This window comes from Antechinus flavipes, chromosome 3 (genome assembly GCF_016432865.1).
Source record: "Antechinus flavipes isolate AdamAnt ecotype Samford, QLD, Australia chromosome 3, AdamAnt_v2, whole genome shotgun sequence".
NCBI classification, from domain to species: Eukaryota; Metazoa; Chordata; class Mammalia; order Dasyuromorphia; family Dasyuridae; genus Antechinus; species Antechinus flavipes.
In genome coordinates this window covers 624621565-624637586 of record NC_067400.1, presented here as the reverse complement: position 1 = coordinate 624637586, position 16022 = coordinate 624621565, and the positions used below count along the sequence as shown (strand labels likewise).

General features: G+C 64.3%; 2 protein-coding genes across 4 annotated transcripts; one reads left to right on the top strand and one right to left on the bottom strand.

The window, feature by feature from the left end:
* The first annotated feature begins 4361 nt into the window (after positions 1-4361).
* On the top strand, positions 4362-7469 carry FUZ (fuzzy planar cell polarity protein). 2 transcript variants are annotated; one of them, XM_051989835.1, is made up of 11 exons: positions 4362-5103; positions 5275-5396; positions 5502-5586; positions 5667-5735; positions 5815-5919; positions 6225-6422; positions 6502-6597; positions 6691-6797; positions 6855-6933; positions 7031-7105; positions 7187-7469. In XM_051989835.1, the coding sequence occupies exons 1-11, from the start codon at positions 4993-4995 to the stop codon at positions 7361-7363; spliced, it is 1224 nt and encodes a 407-aa protein (XP_051845795.1). In that variant the 5' UTR covers positions 4362-4992; the 3' UTR covers positions 7364-7469. The 2 variants fall into 2 exon arrangements, with proteins under 2 accessions (XP_051845795.1, XP_051845794.1); XM_051989834.1 differs by having other exon boundaries at positions 4368-5103; positions 6869-6933.
* AP2A1 (adaptor related protein complex 2 subunit alpha 1) lies at positions 7461-15418 on the bottom strand. Of its 2 annotated transcripts, XM_051989832.1 has the most exons (24): positions 15204-15418; positions 13720-13788; positions 13483-13625; positions 13095-13288; positions 12871-13000; positions 12688-12789; positions 11977-12085; positions 11592-11742; positions 11337-11505; positions 11093-11230; positions 10818-11000; positions 10634-10731; positions 10316-10547; positions 10020-10190; positions 9778-9944; positions 9483-9548; positions 9243-9299; positions 9082-9164; positions 8833-8921; positions 8575-8699; positions 8330-8446; positions 8161-8230; positions 7942-8076; positions 7461-7834 (listed from the first exon to the last, which is right to left on the bottom strand). In XM_051989832.1, the coding sequence occupies exons 1-24, from the start codon at positions 15268-15270 to the stop codon at positions 7757-7759; spliced, it is 2943 nt and encodes a 980-aa protein (XP_051845792.1). In that variant the 5' UTR covers positions 15271-15418; the 3' UTR covers positions 7461-7756. The 2 variants fall into 2 exon arrangements, with proteins under 2 accessions (XP_051845792.1, XP_051845793.1); XM_051989833.1 differs by lacking the exon at positions 9483-9548.
* Between the last annotated feature and the right edge of the window lie 604 nt (positions 15419-16022).

The following is a 16022-nucleotide window of genomic DNA, read 5'->3' as shown; positions in this document are numbered from 1 at the left end:
CCCTTTGACCCCTCCTTCTCTGTCCCTTTTGTTGGCTCCTCCTCCTGATCACACCCTCTATCCATAGATGTTCCTTGGGATTCTGTCTTTTCCTCTTCCTCTATGTTACTGCCCTTACTGATTATCATCAGTTCCCATTCTCAAATCTGACTTTTCTGCCCCAATATCTGCCTCTAATCTCCCATCTCCAGTTGCTCTTCAGATATATAGAACTGGGAGATGTGGTAGATATTTGAAATTCAATATGTCCAAAGTTCCCTTTAAACCCTGCCCCCTCCTCGTGGAATTAGGGCAGCCCAGTGTGAGCCACTCATTCCATTGAGTGACAGTTCTGGAGCTAGCTCGATTTTTTATTCAAATATAGATCTAGTTCATTGTCTGCCTTGTGAGAAAACTTGATTCAACTGTGGGAATTGGGAGAAAAGCTTCTTATATTGTTTAAACCTAGCTCTTCATGGCCTAAAAATTGGATCACCGCTCCCTATCGCTTCGAGACTCTTAACCGAGGACCTAGGTTATGCTGACCAGAAACCCAGTGATCCAAAGCTGGATCTCTAGCACCCCGTGGGTGGCCCCATAATTGTAATATTCTTCTCTGAAATGTTGGGGTTTTCTTGGGGTTTCTGGAGGCAGCCTCGGTTTCAGTTCAGTAATCACCCCAAATGCAGCCAGGTGTTAAAGTCCAAATCTTTTATTGTCTCTTTCCAAGTCTTGTCTCCTGCCTGCGGCCTGGTTAGCTTTCTTAGAGGCCTTCTGTCGTCTTGGTTCTGAGAGCTTGAGCTCCCTCCTGCCTTCTCTGGCTTCTGAATCTCCCCGACTCCCAAGGGTTTGTGCTTTAGCCTCCAGCCACAACAAAGGTAGAAGATGGAATGAATCTGCCTCAGCTTCTGAGAGCTTCTAGTGCAATTGTCCTTCTGGCCCTGAGAGCTTATGTGCCCCACACTGAGTACACACCAATCATTACATCACCAGAAACCATTATTTGTTGTAGGATTAAATCGATGCTAAACTAGATTTAACCATTGTCTCCTCAAATCCACTTAGTGCCTTGTTTCAAATTCTGGCCCATGACATCTCCTTGGAGGATTAAATCAATCATACTGAACCAGGCTAAATTACATAACTATGGCTATCAACTCCACTGATTTAGCTCCTCAAGCCTAACACTCGATCTGTCAGTTACTGTTCCCATGTTCTCTCGAGTGTGTGCAGACATTTGGGGGAGGGGGGACCCCGTTTTCTGATGGGAAGGAATTTCACCTGTTCGATCTCCCCCTCCCAAGGTTTTCTCTTCAGGGGCCACTGGGATTAAATGACTGGCACGGGGTTGCACGGCTAGTAAGGGTGAAGTGTGTGAGGTCAGGTTTGAAATCAGGTTCTCCTGACTCTAAGTCCGGTGCTTTACTCACTGCCACATGGAGGGGTCTTTCCTCCAATTAGAAATCAGATTATTTAATTGTGGCCTAGTCAATGGCGTCATTGTAATTGCTTGGTCCGATTTGATGAATTGTTTCCAATGCTAAACCTCTGTCTCCCCGTTTGAGGGCCCAGGGCCAAAGCCGAGCAGGTGGGGTCCAGACTGGTGGGAAATCGCGAATAAATAAACGGGAAGGGAACCTCGAACCTTTGTTCCTCAAGTCATTCTACCGTTCCACCTGTACCACTTGCTAATTACTGTAGAGGGCGCACAAGTCCCGGGCTCTCTGGCTCCCACTCCCAGGCTCTGGCCAAGGCTTGTGGATTTCTCTCTTGGCAGCTTCTCAGATCACTCGGCCCCAGCTCCCATCACTGCCCCTGCCCCTTCCCCAGCTCCCATCACTGCCCCTGCCCCTTCCCCAGCTCCCATCACTGCCCCTGCCCCTTCCCCAGCTCCCATCACTGCCCCTGCCCCTTCCCCAGCTCCCATCACTGCCCCTGCCCCTTCCCCAGTTCCCATCACTGCCCCTGCCCCTCCCCAGCTCCCATCACTCTGCCCCTGCCCCTTCCCCAGCTCCCATCACTCTGCCCCAGGCCCATCCCATCACTCTGCCCCTGCCCCTTCCCCAGTTCCCATCACTGCCCCTGCCCCTTCCCCAGCTCCCATCACTGCCCCTGCCCCTCCCCAGCTCCCATCACTCTGCCCCTGCCCCTACCCCAGCTCCCATCACTCTGCCCCAGGCCCATCCCATCACTCTGCCCCTGCCCCTTCCCCAGCTCCCATCACTGCCCCTGCCCCTTCCCCAGCTCCCATCACTGCCCCTGCCCCTTCCCCAGCTCCCATCACTGCCCCTGCCCCTCCCCAGCTCCCATCACTGCCCCTGCCCCTTCCCCAGCTCCCATCACTCTGCCCCAGGCTCGTCCCATCACTCTGCCCCTGCCCCTTCCCCAGCTCCCATCACTGCCCCTGCCCCTTCCCCAGCTCCCATCACTGCCCCTGCCCCTTCCCCAGCTCCCATCACTCTGCCCCTGCCCCTCCCCAGCTCCCATCACTGCCCCTGCCCCTTCCCCAGCTCCCATCACTGCCCCTGTCCAGCTCCCCTTCACCTCACCCCTTCTCTAGGGCAGCAGCTGCTGAGGGGTCACAGCTGCCCCCAGTGTCTCCCTTGCCAATCCGTTCTCCATTCAGCCAGAAAAGTGGCTCCCCCAGAGCTCACCCCCCCAACTGACACCGGCGACTTCCTGTTGTCTCTCTTCGTAGACCCTTGGTAGCCCAGCCTCTCCCCCCCTTACCCAGCTTCTTACCTTTCACCGCCCAACACACCCTCTTCAATAAAGTGCCCCAGCCTCCTGGCTGTTCCATCCCCGGCCCGGGGTCCTCTCCGACTGGCCCCGTTCCTCCTTCCTCTGCTCTGACCGCTGAGCTCCCTGGCTCCCAACAACATCTCTCCTTTTCCTGGACACCCTCCCCAGCTCCTCTGAAGTTCAGGGCCTTCCCTCTGTTGGTCCCTTCCCATTTAGCCAGGATGTAGCTTGCTTTGAACACATTATTTGCATTGTCCCCCCCATCCCCTGCCCCCCAAACTCCTTAAGTGTAGAATTGTCTTTTGCCTTTTATTTTTGGATTCCCGGCACTCAGCACAGTACCTGCCACATAGTAGGTGCTTATTAATTTAAATAGTTTATGGGGGAAACTTTGGAGTATTCCTAGGTGTTGGAGAAGAAATCAGTAGATAGAGACTGAACATTAGAGAAGGGTTGGTACTGAAGGCAATCTGCTGGGGGAAATGTGACTAGAGGAGGGGGTGGAAACAAGCATTAATTTACCACCTACTGTATGCCAGGCACTGTGCTAAGCACTTTTCAAATATAATCTCTTTTGACCTTCACAAAAACTTGGGAAGGAAGGTGATATTTTCACATACCAGTTGAAGAAATTAAGGGGCAGAAGTTAAGTGACTTGCCTAAGATCACACAGGAAGTACTTGAGGCTGGACTCCCTGACTCCTGAGCCAGTATTTTTGCCTCTGCACACCCAGAGGAATAAGAAAATTTCTCGAGGAAGGGGCTCTACAAAGCAGAGGGAGGAGAAGGTCCACTTGGGGGGATGTACTCCTGCCCAAGGCTTCCCTGAACCCAGGAGCCTCTACTCCAGCAAGAGAGAAACCAGGGGAATTATTCCATTCTGATAAATGGGTCCCCGCCAGGAGCCAGCGTCCATACCCTGGTACCACTCTGGCCCTGGGAAAACAATGTAATGTGACCTGAGGCTGGAGAAACCCTCTCCCACAGGGTCTGTGGGTCTGCCCTCCGCTCACATTAGGTTCCTGGGATTGTTGGCCAAGAGAAAAGAGAGATTCCCTGCGAGGGCCGTGGGCAGCGGAGCATTCAGGGGAGGGGCCCCCAGAGCTCCGAACCCCCACTTTCGGATTTCAGGGGCAGGGAGCAGAGATTCGTTGGGGTTGAGGGGGGAGGTGCTGTGAAACAGGCGGGTCTCAAACCCAGTACCGGGGGCCTGGCGCCACTCCCAGGCCAGCTCAGCTTCCAAGAAAGGGAGCCCACAGAGGCTCCGGGCTTCAAGCTCACCCCAGAACGGGAGGCTCTTGTCCGCAAAGGCCTCGGCCCTGGGAAATCAGGAAGTAGTTTAGGCTTGATTTCCTCCCTGGACGTCCCCTTAAAGGGGCAGCGTGACCATCAAACCTGCAAGCGCCCCCTAAGGACGCTGGGACTTTCCCGGAGCAGGGGCGCGGGGGCGGGTGACTCAAAGGTTGGAGTCTGGCCAGGCCGGCCCCGTAACGGGAATCCGAGGCCGGTTTAACGTTAGGAAAACTAGAAGCTTAAGCACCTCGACGCGGGTCACGGCAGGACATGGACAGATGCAGAAAAGATTTGTGACAGCGCGGCCCCCGTCTCTGTTCTTAAGATGGGGAAACGGGGCGGGGGGGGGGGGAGGGGGGGAGATTTTTTCAGTGAAAACAGGGACTGAGGGCACGGAGCACGCCCGGCTTCATCTGCCAGACCCGGTCCCGTCCCTAACTGCGCAGTGAATGGGCTAGATGGGCGCCGGTGACGTCACCAGCACGCCGAAAATCTGGGTGGTTGCTAAGCAACCCCGTTATCCGGGCCCATCTTTGAATCAGCACCGGGATCGGAGACGAAGAGGTCAGAGCTTAGCGACTAGGCGTTAAGGAGGCAAGGAGCGCCCCGGAAGCACGGGACACTCGGGAAGGAAGCTCAGCTCCCCCCTGGTCCGGGCGGCGTGACGCTCAGCTCCGCCAATCCCGACCGCCGCCATCTTTGTTAGGGGTGAGAGCATTTCCGACCCGGAGACGGAAACGAAGCCGCCTGCGAAATGAAGACGGCACCATCACACCGAAACCACTGACCGGCCCGTCGCCATCTTTGATAGGGGCGCGCACATTCGCGGCGGGCAAAAGTGAAGAGTGACCCAATTGCCGCCATTTTTGATGGGGCCGCGTGCACTTCCGGCCACGGAAACGGGACAGCTCTCCGGAGCGAAATAGATCATCAGCAGCGCATCCCTACGCGACTCCTCGATCACCCCTCGGGGTTGACATGGCAGAAGACGGCACTTCGGGGGCCGTGCACTTACTCTGCCTCGCCTCCTCCAGCGGAGTCCCCCTATTCTGCAGGAGCAGCCGCGGGGGCGCCCCCTCCCGGCAGCAGGTGAAGCCGCTGACGGAAGCAGGAAGGGGTGGGGGAGAGGGAGAGAACTACCGCTCCCGAAAGCGCCCGCGCGTTCGGGACCTGGGCCGCTGGGCTCTGGCGCAGGGCTCGCCGGGAGCTGTAGTTCTCGCCGGTCCCTGGCTGCCGTCCTGACCTGGAACCCCATTCCAGCTGCCCTTCTCCGTTATCGGCTCCCTCAATGGCGTGCACATGTTCGGACAGAACCTGGACGTGACGCTGCGCTCCGCGCGCACCGAGGACACGGCCGTGGTGTGGAAGACTTTCCACGACAGGTGAGCCGGGGGGATGGGGGCGCCGCGCCCAGGGCCCGCCCTGCGTGCCTCAGTGTCCCGGTTTGTGATGAGCACGCCCCTGACGCCCGGCCGTCCCCCTTACAGCGTCACCCTCATCGTGCTGTCCTCGGAGCCGGGATGCTCGGAGCTCAGGCTGGAGCGGCTGCTGGAGCTGGTGTTCGGGGCCATGGTGAGAGGCTGCCGGCCGGGTGCGGACCCCTGCCCTCCCACTCCCCACCCCGTCCAGGTCCCCACAATGTCTGTCTCTAGGTCCTGCTGGTCGGCCTCGAAGAGTTGACCAGAATCCGCAACGTGGAGAGACTGAAGAAGGAGCTGAGAGTAAGCGGGGGGCGGAGTCGCGGGCGGGGCCTCAGGGGCGGGGCCGGCACCCGAGTCCCGACCTGGTCTTTCTCCCCAGGCCACCTATGGCCTCATCGACAGCCTCCTGGGGGACGCGGAGCTGGCCGGGGACCTGACCCAGTGCGTGGACTGCATCGCCCCGGAGGATGGGCCGCTGCTGCAGGTCACCCAAGCTGCTGCCCAAGGAGCAAGGAGAGGGGGGGTTTGCGGGGGCATAAAAGGGGGCAGCCAGAGCAGACAGACCCCAACTCAACCCAAGCAAGACCCCTACTGAGCCCAGAGCAGACTCCTCCACTCAACAACTGAGTCAGAAGAGCCCCAACTGAGCCCCCAGCAGAAGGGCCCCCGCTGAGCCCCAAGCAGGACCCCCAGTAGGCCCAAAGTAAATGTTGCCCCTTCCCCCTCCTCACTGAGCCCCCCGCAGCCCCTAGCAGACAGCCCCAATGAGGCCAGCCTTTCTTCCCTCAGGAGGCCCTGGCGGGCTTTGCTGAGGAGGTGGGCAGCGTCTTTGCCAGCCTGGTGGTGGGTGGCCGGGTGGTGGTGGGCACGGAGGGCTGGTGGCGCCTCGGGTCTCCGGAGGCGGTGCTGCTGCCCTGGCTGGTGGGCACCCTGCCGGCCCAGGCTGCCCGCGACTACCCCGTCTACCTGCCCCACGGGAGTCCCACGGTGAGTGAGGGGCAGGGTGGGCCCGGGGAGGGCGGGGGGTGTTTCCGTGCCCACTGCCCCTAAGCTGCCCCTCTGCCAGGTGCCCCACCGCCTCCTGACGCTGATGCTGCTGCCCGGCCTGGAGCTGTGTGTGCTGTGTGGGCCTCAGCCGTCTCTCAGCCAGCTGGAGCCTCAGGTGAGCCGAGCCCCCAGTCAGCCAGGGGCCCCTGGGCAGAGCGGGATGCAGGCCCTGACCCCTGCCTCAAGCCCTCCCCCCCATCCATCCCAGGTCCTGGAACGCTGGTGGCAGCCCATGCTGGAGCCGCTGAGGGCCTGCCTGGCCCTCGCACCCAGGGCGATCCCGGCAGGCTTCTCCCTGCACCCCGACATTCTAGGGTAAGTGAGGGGAGCCGGGACCCGGAAGGCTTCAGGGTGCACCCAGGAACATAACAGGATCTCCCCCCCAGGCTCCTTTTCCTGCACCTGGAGCAAAAACGTGCCTTCTTCACGGTGGATCTTGGCGGAGAGGAAGGTGCGCCAGGGTGGGGGGTCCGGCACAGCATGGGACGTGGGTCCAGGGAGCGGGACAGGGGGGAAGCTTCAAGGGCATCTCTTTTTCTCCTCCCCAGGTCCTTCCCCCAGGACCCGCCGGCGCCTCCTCCGCTCCTTCTATGCTCTGGTCACTGCCACCCACTTCCCCCCAGGTCAGCAGGGCTCAAGGCTTCCCAAGGGGCGCGGAGTGGGGAGCCCCAAGTCCCTAGCTCGTGTTTCCCTTTTCTCCTCAGAGGCGGGGTCATCAGAGGAAAAGGCCGAAGAGCAGGGGTGCCCCCCAGGGATTCCCCGGGCCTGCTACATGGTGTCCGGGGCGGCTGCCAAGGGGCCGGAGGGCCGGGAGGACCCCGGGGCTGGGCTCAGGCTGGTGGCGATCCAGACGGGGCCCCGCCGCCTCCTGCTGCTGGTGAGCCCCCAGAGCCCAACGCATGCCTTGCGGGGCCTGGCCACTCGGACCCTGCACGCTCTCACCCCCTTCCTCTAGGACCCCAATAAAGCGCCCGGCCCTGCACTGCACCAGCGTCTCATCTTTTATTCGCTCACATTAATACACGGTGGTCTAGGGGCAGGGCAGGGGAGGGGATGGCCCGAGCCCCTTCCCCTCTGTGCTTCAGGGAGGGGGACCCCGACACTGTAAACAGCAGCAGCTCAAAAAATAGATACAAAAGGGCAAAGGGGACGGCCCCGGCCAGGGCACCCTCGGCCCGGAGTTCTGGAGCCCCTGGCTCTGACCCCGGGAGCCAAGCCCCTCAGCACACGGCCCCCCCTCATCCTCCAGGACCCGGGGTACACGGGGTCTGAGATCAGAACTGCTCGGCCAGCAGCTCACACAGGTGCCGAGACACGCTCTCCTTGCTGGTCCGGAGCGTCAGGCGGTACATCTGGGGCCAGAGAAGATGAGGAGCCAGGGTCAGGTTGGGGAGGGGTGGAGAAGGGGCCCACTGGGAGGCGGTGGGGGAGGGCGAGCCGGCCGGCGGCCTTCTCTCACCTGGGCCTGGGCGTTCGGCTCCAGCCGGAGCAGGCAGCCCACCTGCAGGGCCTTGGTCTGCACGATCCCGGCACCCACGTAGTTCTCCGGGTTTGGGTCCACGTTGTCCAGCAGGGCCGAGCCAAAGCCGAGGAGCTAGAGCGCAAGGGACACTGATTGTCAAGAGCTCCTTGACCTCCCACCCCACCCCCTCCTGACCCCGGGATTCTACTCCCTCACCTTGGCCTTGGTCACCTCGGAATCCATGGGGTGATTGGCTTGGAAGATTTTCTGGGCCTCCTGTTGGGGGCTGGACATGAAAGGAAAGACAGGCCAGACTGAGCTCCCAAGGGAGGGCACCCCCACCGCCCAGCCCTCCCCCTCCCCCAGGCCCCCAGCCGCCCCTCACAGGCTTAGCTGCTTCCAACGCTGAAAGAAGTCCTGGGCGGCCATCTCGGTGGGCTGGAAGAACTTGTTGATGGTCACGGGGAGCTTGAGGGTGAGGGCCTGTGGAGCCCCCCCATACCTAGGCAGGAGGAAGGCAAGGGAGGCCCTGGGCTCCGTATCCTGTGAGTCTCCATACCCGGCCCAGCGCCGCCCCCACGGCTCTCCTGCCACCCTCCTACACCCTCCCCCTGCCCCCCGGCCCCTCACCTGAAGCGCACGGTGAGCAGGGGCGGGGTGACAAAGTCCCTGAGGCACTCGATGTTGAGGACCTGCTGCACTTGGGCACCTCCATCCACCTGGCCTGGCACCCGCTTGGTCTGCACCACCAGCTGTGCATCCAGCCGGTCAAGGAAAGGAACAGGGGCAGGGAGCGGGCAGCTAGAGAGTGAGAAGATGGCCATGGGGGGAGGGGAGACCCTGGACAGGGGGCGGGGGGAGGAAAGAGCCTGGACTGAGTAGGATATGAGTCTGGAGGTCCCCAGGATGAGTGACAGTGGGACAGAAGCTCTGGAACTGCACTGAGGTCTTGTTTCCATAGAAGAGATACATACGGCCTGGGGGGAGGGGAAGAAGGCCTTAGCCTGGCTCTGAGGGGCCGCCCGCCACTCTTCCCCCCCATCCCAGCCCATAGTTACTTGTGCCAGCCTGCCCCGGCTTCCCCCCCCTGCCACTGCCCGGCCCATCACTGCCCCCCCCACTCCCAGCCCCACACACCCAGGTTCTGCCGGAACTCAGACTTGACTCCGATCTGCAGCAAGGCGTTCTCAAAGAGGACCCCGTTGTTCTTGCACACGAACCTGCGCGGGGGGGGCCCGAAAGTCAGGCCCAGCCCCGCTACCCCGGCCTCCCCACCCCCCACCCCGAGCCCGGCTCACTTGTTCAGAAGCTCGTCAGCCTCCGGGATGGGGACGCCGGGGTCCTCGGAGGCTGGGCTGCACGAAGAGGGAGGAGCTGAGGTGGGCGGGGCAGGAGGAGCCCGAAACCAAGCGCGGGGGGCTCCCCCCATTCGGGCTCCCCGACACCCAGCCTTCCCCCCCAACACTCCCCCCCCCCCTCCGGCAGTGCCCGGCCCCGCCCCCCCAGCCCTTCCCGGGGCGCCCGCCCCCTCCCCTTACTCAGCAGCTGGAGCCCGGTCGGCCAATAGGGCCCCAGGACTCTCAGGGGCCGGGGGCTCCAGCTGGCTGGGCCATCCAATCCCAGGACAGACACGGGAGAAGGGCAGGGCAGGCAGCCAATCCCCGGGAGGCAGCGAGGCAGAGAGAGAGCAGGCTGAGCGCGGGCCGAAGTCCCCCGAGGGAAGGACAGAGGGAGCCGCGGGGGGCCTAGGACTCAGACAACAGAGAGGGCCCGGGAGGGGCTCCGCGGGAGGCCCCCGGGGGGGCCGGGCTGGAAGGGGGGCGGCCCCGGTACCTGAGGAAGGCTTCCTCGGGGCCGGGCCCCAGGCTGGGCGCTCCCCCTAGGGGGCCGTCGGAGAACACGTCCACCAGGAGGCTGCCGGCGCTGGGGGGGGCCGGGGGGGCCGCCGGGGGAGGGGCCGCCCGCAGCCCCAGGAGGTCAGTGGAGGGCGAGGGCGTAGACTGCAAAGAGAGGGTGCCCATGTAGCCCGGCCTGGGGGCAGCCCCCCCAATCCCCCCTGCCCGGCCCGCGCCTACCCCGGCACTGGGGGCCGGCTCCACGCCCCCGTTCACGTCACCCCCGGGCCCGGGCTCCCGGCGCCCATCCTCCAGGGCTCCGGCCGCCCCCGGGCCCTTCTTCCTCTTGAGCTTGGCCAGGATGGAAGACTCCCGCTCTGGGAAAGGAGGCATCTCTTCCAGCACTGTGGCCTGGGGGGTAAAAAAGGGGGGCATCAGGCCCGGCGCCACGCCAGGCTCCAGGGGCCACCCCACGGCCGGGCAGCCACCCTCGGCCCAGCAGCGCCCCCAGCCCGGGGTCAGGGAGCCCCCCTGACCAGGACGTCGGTGCTGGCGATGGAGCTGAGGGTGAGGTACTCCACGGCGCGCTGCTGCAGCTCCACGTCGGCGTTGCGCAGCTGGGAGCCCGCCCGCAGCACGGCCTGGATGGTGGCCTTGGTCTCGGGGAACAGGTTGATGAACTTGATGTAGGTGGAGAGCAGCAGCGCCCGCGTGGCCACGCTGCACAGGTGGAACTTGGAGTGCAGCAGGGAGAACTGCACCGGGGGGCTGCGGGCACAGGGAGAGGCCGCTGGGCACTGCCGGCCCCCTGCCCCGCGCCCCCAGCCCCGTCCCCCACGGCCCGGCGGCCTCACCTGGAGCGCGGGTCCCCGGCAATCAGGTTCCCGAACTCCCCGAGGATGTAGCCCCCAACCTTCACCATGTTCTCGTGACAGGCGGGCGCCTGCAGGGCCTGAGGAAGGAAAGGGCCCGCGGGTGACTCGTGGGGGCGACTGCAGGGGCAGGGAAGGGGGGCTGCAGGACGGGGTGGGGGCCGACCTCGAAGACGGTCTTGGCCGCGTAGCCCTGCACGTCGTCCCGGTTGGTGACGATCTGGAGCACGCGGTACCACACCTCCTCGCTCACGTAGTCGCCCGCGATGCGGATCAGGTTGAGGATGGTGTCCACGTACCAGCTGTAATCGACGGCGTACTTCTCGGCCAAGATGGCCACCTTCAGCACCTGGCGAGGAGGAGGCAGGGAGCCCGTGGCTGAGGCCGCCCCCAGGCCGGGCCCGGCCCCCACGGTCCCCGTCGGGCAGGGGGCCAGCTCACAATCTCCTCCCGGATGGCGTAGTCGGCCGTCTCCAGGTAGCGCAACATCTCCGACACGATCTGCTTGGCGTTGCTCCGGTCACACATGGCGTAGAGGAGGTCGGCCGCCCGCTGCCTCACGCTGACATCCCGCTCCGTCTGGACCACATTGGGAGATGGGGGGAGTGGTGAGCACAGGCCATGGCAGGGGGCCGGGATGGGCGGGGGCCAGAGCGGGCAGGGGCCGGGCGGCCAAGGCCGGTACCTTAAGGGCGTTGATGACCGTGTCGATGTGGGTCTTGACGGCCTCGTGGGAGAACTCGGAGCTGGCCAGCGTGCACATGCTCTCCAGGGCCAGGTACCGCAGGTTGGTCTCGCGGTGCTGGAGGAACTGGCCCAGCTGGTTGCAGGCCCGGACCAGGAGGTTGGGCTCACTGGGGGCCAGGGACAGAGTCTGTGGGAACGGTTCGTGGCAGCCAGGCCCGCCCCCTCCCCCACCCCGCCAGAGCAGCCCCCCGACCTGTCGTAGTGGATGATGAGGCTGATGGTCTCGAAGAGGACGGCGTTCTTGGCGTTGGAATGCTGAACTTTCTTGGACTTGGGGGGCTCCTGCGCCTTGTTCAGGACCGTTTCCAGACACTCCACCAGCCGCCCCTTCACTGCGGCGTCCTCTGGGGCCCGTGGGGGACAGGGAAGGGTCAAGGGTCCACCCCTGGCCCATCCTTCCCCAAGCATGATCTCGAGTCTGCTCAACCCAACGAGCCCCCCGAAGGAGGTAAGGGAGGCCCCGGGCCCGGCCCCAGCCTCTTCCGGAGGCCCTTAACGTGGGGCCGACGGAGCCCGGCCAGAAGATGGAGGTCGGGCTGGGCTAGAACCTTCGGGAGCTTTCGGGGAACAGGCCCTACCTGGGGGCGCGTAGCACTGCAGCAAACGGAGCAGCTTCACGGACAGCCACGGGGCAGGGACGAAGTAGTAGGTGTAGTCCTGGAGGTCCGTGGAGGCCGAGGAGACGATCTGGGGGTACGGGGGGACAGAGGTGAGACGGTGGAGGGGACGAGGGGGAGAGTGGGGTAAAGAGGAGAGAAGAGGGGAGGGGGGAGGGACGGAGACAGGGAGGAGGAAGCAAAAGAGGAGGAGAGAGGGGGTGCCCGGGGAGGGGGGCTGCGCCTCCAGCTTTTCTGGGCTCCTCCCTTGACCCAGGGTTCAAATACTCACTTGAATGCTGCTGTTTTTCAGAACCAAACTCTTGCTGGGCCCACTGAGGCAAGGCCTCTGGGGAGCTGTCAGTGCCCCCCAAGACCAGTCCCTAGGACCACAGCAGGGAGGTTTGGCGCCAGACTGTGCTTCACCCGCCCCTTCCCCCAACAGGGGGATCAGCTGCACCCCAAGAATCCAAGGGTGCGTGGTGGGGCACGGAGTGAGCCGGCCCCTCTGTCTGCAGGGGGTCGGCCCCTGACTTCGGGCTGGCCCGGAGCCTCCCCCAAAGCCTCCCCAATGACCAGGTGCTTGTGAAAGAGGAGAGGCAGCGGAAACAGCATCAGGAGGAAGGGGGCAGGCGGGGAGACAGAGGGAGAAGCAGTCAGAGAGAAGGGGCCCCCGCCCGGCCCCCCACTCACCCGGCTCAGCCGCGACACCGCCAGCGAGACACAAGTCTTGAAGTCATCCGGGTTCTTTTTGCAGAGGCAGGTGATGAGGCTGACGGCGGCAGTGACCACGCCCTGGGACGGAGAAGCGGGGCAGGGGCTCAGCCCGGTCCCCGGCCCCCCCGCCCCCCCCCGGCAGCAGCGCGGGCACCTCACCATGTGCTGGTCGTTGAGGAGGTGCACCACGCGGGCCGTCCAGTCGCTCATGGGCACGAGGTCGGGCGAGGCCTTGTACAGGCGCAGCAGGCACAGGGCGGCGCTCTGTTTGACGCTGTCCATGCTGTCCCTGGAGGGGCCAGGACTCGGGGGTCGCCCGGCTCTCCCCCCTCCCCCACCCCCAGCCGGGCATCCCGCCCTCCCGCCCTTGCCCGCCCCCTCACCCTGCCACCAGGATGCGGGGGATGTCGGCGGCGAAGGCCTCGCCCATCTCACGGCTGCCCACGTTGGCGATGCAGTGCAGGGCCAGGCACATGAACGTGGGGTTGCGGCTGGTCAGGTCGTTCTTGACCCCGTTGTTGATGAGGCGGATCAGCTCCGACGTGGAGTTCACCAGCACCGAGATGAACAGGTAGCCCTGCCCGTGGGAGCCCAGAGCCTCGGTGAGCCCCCAGCCCCCCATTACCCCCCCAGTCCAGAGCCTTGGTGAGCCCCCAGCCCCCCATTACCCCCCCATCCCAGAGCCTCGGTGAGCCCCCAGCCCCCCATTACCCCCCCAGCCCAGGGCCTCAGTGAGCCCCCAGCGCCCCTGTCCCCCAGCCCCCCACTCACAATCTGCTTCTCCGTGTACTTGTTGGAACTGAGCAGGTTCACGGCCTCCATGTGGCCGAAGTCGATGTCATGGCCCAGCAGGAAGATGAAGAGCAGCTTGCAGACGTACTTCTTCTTGCTGTACCCATCCAGGGCCTTGTCCCCTGGGAGGAGGGGATGGAGCACACATGGATGGGAGCCCCCAGAAGAGGGAGCCCCCGGGCCCCCCCCCCGGCCCTCTCGGCCCCTCCTGCTCACCTTTGAACTTGGACCGGATGTTGGCCAGCTCCTTGTTGATCCTCTTAATCTCTGCCTCCTTGCTCTTACCTTGGGGGGTGGGGGGAAGATCCAGGCCTGAAAACCTCCCCTCCCCCGGGACCTCCCTGCAGCCCCTGGCTCTGGAGCATGCTTCGGGTCCCTGACTGACCAGAGGAGAAAACCGCGGCCTGGGGTCAAGGAGGCCTCAGATGCCCCAGCTCTGGGTGCCCGCGGCCCGCCTCGGTTTCCTCCTCTGTACCGGGGGGACGAGCCCTCCCGCAGCTGCCACGAGGACCCCCGACGTCCCACCAGAGAAGTGCCGGATCCGTGTCGGCCACAGCTCGGGGTTTTCTCAGCAAAGGCCAGGGAGGTTTCAGGCAGAGGGGTCACCCCCCCCCCACCCAAGAGGCTTGCCACCCAGCAGGGGCTCTCCAAAGGCTCCTCCCCACCCCGGGCACCGCACACTGGCTCCTCTCTCGGCCTTCATCTAGGCGAGGTTGGCCCCCCAGGCTGCCAGCCCCCATTGCCAATGTCCTGTATGAGCACAGAGCCACAAGGAGTGCCCTCCCAGCACAGGTGCCCTCCCAGCATGGGGTGCCCTCCCTGGCACAGGTGCCCTCCCTGGCACAGGTGCCCTCCCAGCACAGGGTGCCCTCCCTGGCACAGGTGCCCTCCCAGCACAGGGTGCCCTCCCTGCACAGGTGCCCTCCCAGCACGGGTGCCCTCCCTGCCGCAGGTGCCCTCCCTGGCACAGGTGCCCTCCCTGCCACGGGTGCCCTCCCTGCCACGGGTGCCCTCCCAGCACGGGTGCCCTCCCAGCACGGGTGCCCTCCCAGCACAGGTGCCCTCCCAGCACGGGTGCCCTCCCCAGCGCCCCATGCCATGACCCTCTGCTTGCCCTCACTAGCCCTCCCCGCTTTCCTTCGCCCCTCCCCCTGCCGGACCCCTCCAGGAGCCCTAGGCCTCAGGCCTTACTAGAAGTCCCTGAGTTGCCTCAGGGACAGTGGGGGCGCCCACAGCGCCCAGCACAAGGCTGAAGCTCCACCGTCCGAACGGGCACTCGGCCCCGCCCCCGCCCCCTCCAACCCCCTGCTCCCTTCTGACCCTGGCGGCCCCAGCCCGGGGTTAGGTGCGGCCTTCAAGGCCCTGCCCGGCCGGGCCATCCCCCCAAGCCCCTGACTCCCGGACTGGCAGCTCCCTGAGGATGCCTCCTCCCCGCTCCCACCCCACCCCGGCAGAGGCTCTGGGTTCCGATCCCGCCTCGGCCCCCGGAGGGAGGAGCCAAGTCCTCACTTCCCTGTCTGAGGGGTGGCCCCGATTTGGGGGAGGAATCCTAATCCGATGAGGGCCGGGGAGAGGGGCAGACAGGAGCAGAAGGCACTAGGGAGCCTCAGCAGCTTCGGGAGTGACCAGCGTGGCCTCGCCCCTGCCCCGCCCCCCTGCCCCGCCCCTGCCCTCCCCTCCCCCGCCCCTGCCCCACTCACAGTTGCGGATGTCCGAGATGAACACGGCCAGGCCCCGCATGCCGTCACCCTTGGACACTGCCGGCATGATGGCGGCGGGGGCTCCCGGACTCCGGGGCCGAGTCGGGAGTGCTGAGGGCGGGGGCGGAGCCGGAGCCGGGGCCGGGGCCGGGACCACCCGACGCTCCTCTCCTCAGCGCTGAGGGAGAAAGGGAGGGACCGCGGCAGGCAGGCGGGCGGGCCGCGTCGACGCCCCCTCATTGGGCCCCCGCCCCCGCGTCTCTCATCGCCTACTGGTCATTACCGCGATCGCCCCGCCTTTGCCCTCTTCCTATTGGTCCAAGCTCGCGTCCCGTAGAGCCGCCTCCGCCCCACCTGCCTCCCATTGGCCAAACTCGTTCTCTGTTTCCGCCCGGAGGACTAGGTCGGGGAAGCAGGGACGTAGGGGGAAGAAGAGGGGAGGGGCGTTGCCTGGGAGACGGGTGGAGTTCATCTCCGCGCAAAAATCCCGCCCTGGCTCTCCGACTCTTATTCTGATTGGAGGATCCTGATAAACTTCCGCCATGGTCGGCGAATCGTATAGACTAAATGGGAGTTGGGGGAGGGGAATAAAAGTCCAGACTAATCGTGACGCAAGCCTCCCCTCCAACACACACCAATGGGAATTGGTGAAACCGGGAGGCGTTGGCTGTTGGCCAACAGGCGGAGCGAGCTGGGATAGGTGGAATAAGGCCTGCAATTCCCTGCTGCAGAAAAGGACCTGGGGTAGGGGGAGGATGGAGGAGGGCATTGGTGAGGAGTCTGACGATGTTCCCCGTTATTGACCGTGAACCCGGCCGC